At 42.0% G+C, this 11,276-nt stretch overlaps 1 protein-coding gene across 1 annotated transcript in view; it reads left to right on the forward strand.

Annotated features, from left to right (window-relative positions):
• LOC120930562 (zinc finger protein 260-like) overlaps nt 1–2,072 on the forward strand; it is a 45,458-nt gene extending 43,386 nt beyond the window's left edge. The window contains exon 2 of the mRNA XM_040341737.1: nt 821–2,072. Coding sequence (XP_040197671.1) covers nt 821–2,072 — 1,252 coding nt within the window. The remainder of the gene's footprint in view (nt 1–820) is intronic.
• The last annotated feature ends 9,204 nt before the right edge of the window (nt 2,073–11,276 follow it).

Consider the following 11,276-nt stretch of genomic DNA (forward strand, 5'->3'; position numbering starts at 1 on the left):
GATTCAGCTGTTGCAGAAAACCACACGCACTGCACATACGCACCACATTATATGCGCATGCACAGTGTGTCATCGCTGACGTCAGGACACTGCATGTCAAATTTGTCGACTGACTGCCATATTGCTATACCCTGCAGAAGGCAGCAGCGGACATCTTTTTACACCCACCCAAGTCTTGCATTTCATACTTATTTTTAGCACTAAACTGAGCCTGATACTGTATTTTCAAATCACTCTTTTCATGTTGAATTTTAAAAGCAGCTGTGTTCTGTCAGATCAGCAAACCTCTGAGATCTGCAGGATTTCCGCTGCTTTTAAAATTTGACATCAAAACAGTGTCACAGACTTTTAAAAACTGTTTTTCAGCATATAAGCTGAGTTTACTGTTAAAAATAAGTGTGGAATGCAAGACTTGGGTGTAAAAACATGTCCACGGCCACCTTCTGACTGCAGGCTCAGTGCGGCCAAATGGGTGTAGCAAGATGGCCATCAGTTGACGAATTTGACATGCAGTGTCCTGACATCAGCGATGATGAACTGTGCATGCGCAGATGACGTAGTGCCCATGCGCAGTGCATGTGGTTTTCTGCAACAGCTGATTCCACGTCACAGGAAGTGAAGTGGTTCGATATTCTGCCGGGTTTGACATTTTGTCAGAACACCTGCTTTCAAATGTTACAAAATTTCTACTAGCATTTAATTTATTTATATAAATATTTATTTCAGGTGGCTGAAAGAGAAGAAATTGTGAAAGGGCTTTACAGCAAAGTATAATGGATGGAGCAGGTGAAAAGCCATTTTCTTGCACTGAGTGCGACAGATCTTTTAAAACAAAATCTAATTTCATTTGTCATCAGAGGATTCACACAGAGGAAAAGCCATTTATGTGTTCAGAATGTGACAAGAGCTTTTCACGAAAGGAACATCTTATTCTGCATCAGAAGACTCACACAGGGGAAAGGCCATTTATGTGTTCAGAATGTGACAAGAGCTTCTTACGAAAGGATCATCTTATTCAACATCTGAGGATTCACACAGGAGAGAAGCCATACCATTGTTCTAAATGTGATCAAAAGTTTTCACACGAAAGTTCATTGACTGCACACAAGATGATTCACACAGGAGTTAAGCCATACCAGTGTACTGAATGTGACAAATATTTTTACAAAAAAACAAATCTCACAAATCATCTGAGGATTCACACAGGAGAGAAGCCTTTCAGATGTTCAGAATGTAACAAGTGCTTCTCCGTAATATCCAGTCTTTATACACATAAGAGGATTCACACAGGAGAGAAGCCACATCAATGCTCTGAATGCAATAAATATTTTAGCACTAAAGCAAATCTTGTGAAACATCACAGGATTCACACAGGAGAGAAGCCTTTCAGATGTTCAGAATGTAACAAGTGCTTCTCAGAAATATCCAGGCTTTATGCACATCAGAGGGTTCACACAGGAGAGAAGCCTTTCAGATGTTCAGAATGTAACAAGTGCTTCTCAGAAATATCCAGTCTTTATGCACATCAGAGGATTCACACAGGAGAGAAGCCACATCAATGCTCTGAATGCAATAAATATTTTAGCAATAAAGCCAACCTTGTGAAACATCTGAGGATTCACACAGGAGAGAAGCCACATCAATGCTCTGAATGTGATCAAAAATTTTCACAACAAAATTCATTGACTCAACACAAGATGATTCACACAGGAGTGAAGCCGTATCAGTGTACTGAATGTGATAAATATTTCAACAACAAAGCAAACCTCACAAGTCATCAGAGGATTCACACAGGAGAGAAGCCTTTCAGATGTTCAGAATGTAACAAGTGCTTTTCTGTAATATACAGTCTTTATACACATCAGAGGATTCACACAGGAGAGAAGCCACATCAATGCTCTGAATGCAATAAATATTTTAGCACTAAAGCAAATCTTGTGAAACATCACAGGATTCACACAGGAGAGAAGCCTTTCAGATGTTCAGAATGTAACAAGTCCTTCTCATTTATATCTCATCTTACTCGACACATGAGTATTCACACAGGAAAGAAGCCACATCAGTGTCCTTAACCACTTCCATACAGGGCTGTTATACACACATCCATACCAGGCCTATTCTGGCACTTCTCTCCTACATGTACAAATCATAATTTTTTTGCTAGAAAATTACGCAGAACCCCCAAACATTATATATGTTTTTTTAGCAGACACCCTAGGGAATAAAACGACGGTCATTGAAACATTTTATCTTGCACGCTATTTGCGCAATCATTTTTCAAACGCCTTTTTTTTGGAAAAAATTGTTTCATGAATTAAAAAAATAACAAAACAGTAAAGTTAGCCCAATTTTTTTGTAAAATATGAAATATGATGTTACACCGAGTAAATAGATACCTAACATGTCACGCTTTAAAATTGCGCACACTCATGGAATGGCGCCAAACTTCGGTACTTAAAAATCTCCATAGGCAACGCTTTGAAATTTTTTACAGGTTACCAGTTTAGATTTACAGAGGAGATCTAGTGCTAGAATTGTTGCTGGCACTCTAACGCACGTGGCGATACCTTACATATGTGGTTTAAACTGCGTTTACATATGTCGGTGGGACTTGCGTGTGCATTCGCTTCTGCGCGCGAGCTACCGGGGACAGGGGCGTTACAAAAAAAAATTATTTCTTTTTTTTTTTTACATATTTATTTCTTTTTTTACACTTTTTTTTTTATTTTATTTTTTTATTATCACTTTCATTCCTTGTAATAGGAATGTGTGTGACAGGTCCTCTTTATGGAGAGATGCGGGGTCAATAAGACCCCACATCTCTCCTCCAGGCTGGAAAGCATGAAATCGGTGAAAAAAAATTCACAGATCTCATGCTTGCTGTTGCTTAGCAGCCGCAATTGCGGCTTTGTTTACTTACGGGGACCCGGGCGTGACGTCATCACATCGCGCCCGGGTCCTCCGACGGTCATAGAGATGACTGGTGACCATCTGGGGGGGGGATGTCCCCTCCCGCCGCCTGTAAGAACGATCTAGCGGCGGAATCGCCGCTATGATCGTTCTTACGTTGTGCAGAATCGCCGGCAGAAGACATGGATATCTGGATGATGCCTCTAGCTGCAGGCATCATTCAGATATCCCCCCACAAAGCCCAGGATGTCACATGACGTCCACCCGAATCGAGGAGGGGTTCCTGCCGCCGTCATTTCACAATAAGGCGGTAGGGAAGTGGTTAATGTAATAACTGTTTTAGAAATAAATCCAACCTGAATGAAAAAAAAAAATGTATTAAAAAAACCTGAATGAACCCCAGAAGGTCTACACAGGAGAGAAGCCATTTGGATGTTCAAAATATGCAAAGTGCTTCTCTCTAAAGTAAAATCTGACTCAACACCTGAAAAGACATACATAGGGAAGTAATTTGGATGTTCAGAAGGTGCTTAGTACAAATAGAAAAAACGTCCTTGTGATCAAAAGACTTACAGTAAAGAGGTTGTGTCCTTGTTCTTAACCATTTGACCTCTGGAAAATTTACTCCCCTTCCTGACAGGCCCATTTTTGTGATACAGCGCTACGTTATTCTAACCGCTTGCCAACCGTCGCACAAACCTATACGTCGACAGAATGGCACGGCTGGGAAAATGGGCGTATATATACATTCCCTTTAATTTGCCGACCCTGTCGTGAGCTCCGTGACTGTGCCCGCGGGACATGCAGACTCGATGCCCGCCGGTGTCCTGCGATCGGGTCACAGAGCTGAAGAGTGGGGAGATGTCAGTGTAAACACAACATCTCCCCTTACTTCCTAGTGATATGTCACTGATCGTCTGTTCTCACTCATCAGGAACAGCGATCAGTGACATGGCCCATAACAGTTAGAATGACTCCCTAGGACACACTTAACCCCTTCAGCGCCCCCTACAGGTTAACCCCTTCATTGCCAGTGTAATTTTTATAGTAAGTTTTGATATATTTTTTGGGTATATTTATTACAGCAAAAAGTAAAAAATATTGAATTATTTTCAAAATTGTCGCTCTATTTTTGTTTATAGCTCAAAAAATAAAAACTGCAGAGGTGATCAAATACCACCAAAAGAAAGCTCTATTTGTGGGGAAAAAAGGACGTAAATTTTGTTTGGGAGCCACGTCGCACGACCGTTCAAGTGTCAGTTATAGCGATGCAGTGCCAAATCGCAAAAAGTAGCCTGGTCTTTGGCCAGCCAAATGGTCCGAGGCTTAAGTGGTTAACTGACAATTGTGTGGTAATATGGCGCCGTACCCAACAACATTTACATTTTTTTCCACAAATACAGATTTCTTTTGATGGTGTTTGATCACCACTGCGACTTTTATTTTTTGCGTTATATACAAAAAAAAAAACATTTTTGAAAGAAAAACCAATATTTTTTACTTTCTGCTATAAAACATATCAAATAATAACAAAAATCTAATTTCTTCATCAATTTAGACCAATACTTATTCTGCTACATATTTTTGGTAAAATAAATCCCAATAAACATATATTGATTGGTTTGCGCAAAAGTTATAGCATGTACAACTATGGGATATTTTTTTAATTTATATTTACTAGTAATGGCAGCAATCAGTGACTTATAGAGGGACTGCGATATTGCGGCAGAAAGTCGGGAAACTAACTGACATTTTTAACACTTTTGACACTTTTTGAGGACCAGTGACACTAATACAGTGATCAGTGATAAAAATATGCACTGCCACTGTACTAAAGAGACTCGCTGGGAAGAGGTTAAACATCAGGGGCGATCAAGGGATTAACTGTGTGCGCAACCAGTGTTTGGGTACTGTGTGGAAGGTGCTTTTACAAGGGGAAGGCATGGATGCATGTTCCTGCTTTGCAGGAACACAGGATGCATGCCTTCTGTACTGACAGAATGGCAATTTACCTTGTTTACATAGGCAAATCGCCATTCTGGCTCTGTGCCTAATAATCAGTGGGTGCCGGCGGACATCGAGGATGTGGTATCCCGCAGATCAGCTCCCTCTGTGTATAATCACAACACCAGTGGGTTGCCAGCAACCTGCATGCATGCCCCAGACCCAGAAGTGTTGGATTACACACCTAGGGCTAGATTCAGATAGCCCTGCGTAATGTTGTGTGGGCGTAACGTATCTCCGATACATTACGCCACCGTAAATTAGGGCGCAAGTTCCGTATTCTGAAAGAACTTGCGCCCTAAGTTACGGCGGCATAAGGTATGTGCTCCGGCATAAGCTCGCCTAATTCAAATTTGGATGATGTGGGCGTATTTTATATAAATTTAGTGTGACCCCACGTATTTGACATTTTTACGAACGGTGCATGCGCCGTTCGTAAAAGAATCCCAGTGCGCATGCTCGAAATACCGCCGCAAATCGTCAATGCTTTAGACGTGAACGTAACTTACATACAGCCCTATTCGCGAACGACTTACCCAAACGACGTAAAAATTTCAAAATTTGACGCGAGAACGACGTCCATACTTAACATTGCGTACGCCTCATATAGCAGGAGCAACCTTACGCCGGAAAAAGTCTAACCTAAACGACGTAAAAAAAATGCGCCGGGCGTACGTACGTTTGTGAATCGGCGTATCTACCTAATTAGCATATTCCTAGCGTAAATCGACGGAAGCGCCACCTAGCGGCCAGCGTAAAATTGCAACTAAGATACAACGGCGTAAGAGACTTACGCCTGTTGGATCTTAGTCAAATCTATGCGTAACTGATTCTAATGCCGCGTACACACCATCACTTTATGTGATGAAAAAAAATGACGTTTTTATGTGGTATCCCGCAGATCAGCTCCCTCTGTGTATAATCACAACACCAGTGGGTTGCCAGCAACCTGCATGCATGCCCCAGACCCAGAAGTGTTGGATTACACACCTAGGGCTAGATTCAGATAGCCCTGCGTAATGTTGTGTGGGCGTAACGTATCTCCGATACATTACGCCACCGTAAATTAGGGCGCAAGTTCCGTATTCTGAAAGAACTTGCGCCCTAAGTTACGGCGGCATAAGGTATGTGCTCCGGCATAAGCTCGCCTAATTCAAATTTGGATGATGTGGGCGTATTTTATATAAATTTAGTGTGACCCCACGTATTTGACGTTTTTACGAACGGCGCATGCGCCGTTCGTAAAAGAATCCCAGTGCGCATGCTCGAAATACCGCCGCAAATCGTCAATGCTTTAGACGTGAACGTAACTTACATACAGCCCTATTCGCGAACGACTTACCCAAACGACGCAAAAATTTCAAAATTTGACGCGAGAACGACGTCCATACTTAACATTGCGTACGCCTCATATAGCAGGAGCAACCCTACGCCGGAAAAAGTCTAACCTAAACGACGTAAAAAAATGCGCCGGGCGTACGTACATTTGTGAATCGGCGTATCTACCTAATTAGCATATTCCTAGCGTAAATCGACGGAAGCGCCACCTAGCGGCCAGCGTAAAATTGCAACTAAGATACAACGGCGTAAGAGACTTACGCCTGTCGGATCTTAGTCAAATCTATGCGTAACTGATTCTAATGCCGCGTACACACCATCACTTTATGTGATGAAAAAAAATGACGTTTTTAAAAACGTCACTTTAATTGACCGTGTGTGGGGGAAAACGTTGTTTTATGTCTTGTAAAAAACGACCCAAAAAAATTGAAGCATGCTTCAATTTTATGTGTCGTTTTTCAAAAGTGCACTTTTTACTTCACAGAAATTGACCGTGTGTAGCAAAAAACTTCGTTTTCTAAGACGTTTTTTCATCCACGCATGCCCAGAAGCTACTTATGAAGCAAGCTTCAATGGTAAAACGTGGTGGAACGTAACCTCACTTTGCAAGATCATTGTGAGAAAACGATGGTGTGTAGGCAACTTCGTCTTTGAAAATTGAAGTTTCAAAAACGTCATTTTTTACTTCACAGAAAGTGTCGTTTTTTTTCATCACATAAAGTGATGGTGTGTACGCGGCATAAGAATCAGACGCATAGGTACGACGCCGCAACTCATAGATACGACGGCGTATCTCCTTACTGAATCTAGCCCCTAGTATGTGATCCGGTACAACAGTGACACCTTGCCTCACCATTTCTTTGTTATACTGGAGGCAAGTGGTTAAAAACAAAAATGTTTTACAGTCAAGGAGAAAAGCGCAAAAAAAACTTACACATAAGAAAAGGGAACTAAATGTTCCAAATTTGATCAGAGCTTTAGACAGCAGACACATCTGTTTTAGCACAAAACGGTTCATCAAAGGCACTGTGAAAAAAAATGTAATTACTGTATATTATGAATAAACATTTGGCTAACCGACAAATCGATTTATGTGAATACGTTGACTGTGCGAAGTGTATACTGAAAATGTATTAAAGTTTTTCACTGCAAAGTATGCCTCCCTCTGCAAGATGGCTGAGAATGTACTTTTCATGGCAATGTGACTTGACTTAAATGTATCTGCCAGCTTTGGGTTAATATTAGGCAAAATCATTGATAAATATGTACGTAAAATAAATATGGTCAATAATCCTTGAATTTATGTCTCGACCAGTACACAGTGAATCAGCTGTTTGATAATGCAGCCAGCTGTTTTCAGGGCTGTTGGGTGCTGCATGCAGGAAGCTCATGTAAGTCTATGAAGGTGCAGCTTCTGTGCAAACACAGCCACTCCTCCTAATGTAACAGGTAGGGATGAGCCAAACAGACCCTGGTCCTGGGTTTGGTTCAAGCAGTATTTTGATACAGAACCTGAACTCCACTGAAATCAATTAGTTGAATCAGTTAAACCAAAAATGCCCGTTTTATGGCTAATAGGCAAAGGGTTATAAAAAATAAATAGCATGGAGGTGGGCACTGCCCAGGGGAACTTTTATCAGTACAAAAAGAAAATTAAAAAATAACATTTTGCCAGGGGCAGTGCCTTTTTACGCACTGGCAATTCCAAAGAAAAAATTGTTTAAAATTGCCAGCAAGTGAAATTTCCCTATTGGCTTCTATTTAAAAAAACACAGAACATTGACCCCCTCGAAGGTCCCCCAGGGAGTAATTTTAAAAGAAAAGGAAAACTCCACTTGAGTTAATAAAAATGAATGTAATCATATATGCAACATTTAGTGATAAAAATGAAATCACGGAATCCCTTGAACATAATATAGTCTAAATGTTTGACTCATCAAACTGGTATTGCATAGGGACTTCACAATGCTGTTTTAGGCCTAATGTTCAGAGTGACAGTCACTGCCTCTAGATCAGTGTTTCTCAACCTTTTTTTAGTTGAGACACCCTTTAAATTATAGATAATATCAAGGCACCCTTGATGGACAGTCCTAAGGCACCCACTTTAAAATGTAAAAAGCTATTCCAAAAGCTTTCATATAATGCAGCATCCAGACATAGGACACCCAATGCTAGAGGTGATTTATTCTTCCAAAGCAAACACTTTTGCGCACTGGTATTGACTAGTATTCCAATATTTCTCTTCTCCCTCAGTTTCTCTCTATCAGTCAGCTAATGTGACCCCAATGATAAGGGAGAGAGGCAGAGGATGGTCAAACAAGGATGCTGTGGAGGCAACAGACATCCTCCTTATTAACTGATGTCATTGGTTGTTAGGGTGCCAGTGTCTAGAGAAGCTTTGTGTAACTAAAAGACAGGCTTGATCCACCTGCTGGCTTGTATACAATTTTTGATACATTTTTAGGCATTTTGCCAAGGCACGGCTGAAGAAACCTCAAGTCACCACAGGGTGCCTGGTTGAAAAAGGCTGCTCTAGATTCAGCAAAAGAACCCCAGACCATCACACTTCCTCCTAACTATTTAAAATATATTGTTACACACTAAGAAACCATCACTTCTCCTACTTTTTGGTATGCATAAACACTGTATGATCTATCCTTTCTCCTACTTGATGTCATACATAAACCCCATGGAATTGATTTGCTAAAGGCAAAAAGACTGTTCACTTTGCAAGGGAGTTTTATCTTAGCTTGTGAATGAGGTGAAGTACTGCTGCCTTCCATTATCCTGCTGTGTTTCAAGCAAAAATACTTTTTTTTCCCTTTATGCTTTTCATGTTTTCAACTTAGCTTTTTTAAAGCGGAGCTCCACCCTAAAGTGGAACTCACGCTGATCGGAACCCTCCCCCCCTCCGGTGTCACATTTGACACCTTTCAGGGGGGAGAGGGGTGAAGATACCTGTCTAAAGACAGGTATTTGCACCCACTTCTGGCCACAACAGTCTCGGGCAGACTGCGGGCATGATGTCACCTCCTGCCGCCCCCCGTTGTGTGCTGGGAACACTCGGCTCCCAGTACACAGCGGGAGCCAATCGGCAGGCGCAGCGTGACTCGCGCATGCGCCATAGGGAACTGGGCAGTGAAGCTGGAGCATTTCACTTCCTTGTTCCCTCACCGTGGATGGCGGGGGGAGCAGCAGAGTGACGAGTGATCGCTCGTCCTCTGCTGCGGACGGCGCTGGACTCCAGGACAGGTAAGTGTCCTAATATTAAAAGTCAGCAGCTGCAGTATTTGTAGCTGCTGGATTTTAATTTTTTTTTTTTCATGGCACATCCGCTTTAAGTAAAGCCAACTCAATTTTTTTTCAATTTATAGACCATAGTGTTTTAAGTTACAAAGGAGACATCTGTAAGGGAGACCATTGTCTGTTACCAACACCCCTATTAGTGAATAGGAAAGGAAAGATCTATTTCTATTACACCCAATGCTAGAGGTGATTTATTCTTCCAAAGCAAACACTTTTGCGCACTGGTATTGACTAGTATTCCAATATTTCTCTTCTCCCTCGGTTTCTCTCTATCAGTCAGCTAATGTGACCCCAATGCTAAGGGAGAGAGGCAGAGGATGGTCAAACAAGGATGCTGTGGAGGCAACAGACATCCTCCTTATTAACTGATGTCATTGGTTGTTAGGGTGCCAGTGTCTAGAGAAGCTTTGTGTAACTAAAAGACAGGCTTGATCCACCTGCTGGCTTGTATACAATTTTTGATACATTTTTAGGCATTTTGCCAAGGCATGGCTGAAGAAACCTCAAGTCACCACAGGGTGCCTGGTTGAAAAAGGCTGCTCTAGATGTAAAGCGCTGCGCAAACTGTTGGCGCTATATAAATCCTGTATAATAATAAAAATAATAATAATAATTTCTATTTATACTGTATACAGTGCAACCCCACACGGACACGGGCCCCTGAAGAATGGACTTTATTCCGAAACGTGTAGGGCCTGAGTCCAATACGCACCCATGTACTTTGGGCCAGATTCACAAAAGAGATACGACGGCGTATCTCCTGATACACTGTCGTATCTCTGTGATCCGCCTGTCCTAACTATGCGGCTGATTCATAGAATCAGTTACGCATAGATAGCCCTGAGATCCGACAGGTGTAATTGACTTACACCGTCGGATCTTAGGATGCAATTCTAGGCCGGCCGCTAGGTGGCGATTCCATTGCGGTAGGCGTAGAATATGCAAATGACTAGTTACGGCGATCGACGAAGATACGCGTGTTCGTCGCAATCTCTTACGTCGTCGCTAGTCGGTTTTTCCCGTCGCAAAGTTACACCTGCTTTATCATGGCTTATCTTTAGAACAGCCATGTTAAAGTATGGCCGTCGTTCCCGTGTCGAATTTCAATTTTTTTTACGTAAGACGTCCGGGAATACGAAACAACGTAACGCACGTCGCCGTTCAAAAAAAACATTGGGGCGCCGTAATTTCGCGCAAAGCACGTCGGGAAATTTCCTAACGGAGCATGCGCAGAACGTTCGGCGCGCCTAATTTAAATGGTGCCCACCCCATTTCAATTAGGTGGGCTTGCGCCAAGCGGATTTACGTTACACCGCTGCAAGTTTACAGGTAAGAGCTTTGTGAATCAGGCACTTACGCTGTAAACCTGTGGCGGTGTAACATAAATGGGATACGTTACGTTATTCTACCTGAATCTGGCCCTTTGTTCTTAAACAATTTGTTTTTATAGTTTTTGTATTAAATAAACATATTTTTATTGTAATTATTTACGCCATTTGAATCAATTGTTACCGTTAAAGCCCCACCTTGGGAATTTTTTATTTTGTTTGCGTAAGTCGTCCGTAAAAGGGGCTGGACGCCATTTATGTTCACGTCAAAACCAATGACGTCCTTGCGACGTCATTTGGAGCAATGCACCCTGGGACTTTTGACGGACGGGGCATGCGCAGTTCGTTCGGCGCAGAGACGCGCTTCATTTAAATGAAACACGCCCCCTA

Source organism: Rana temporaria, chromosome 3, assembly GCF_905171775.1.
Source record: "Rana temporaria chromosome 3, aRanTem1.1, whole genome shotgun sequence".
Lineage (NCBI taxonomy): Eukaryota > Metazoa > Chordata > Amphibia > Anura > Ranidae > Rana > Rana temporaria.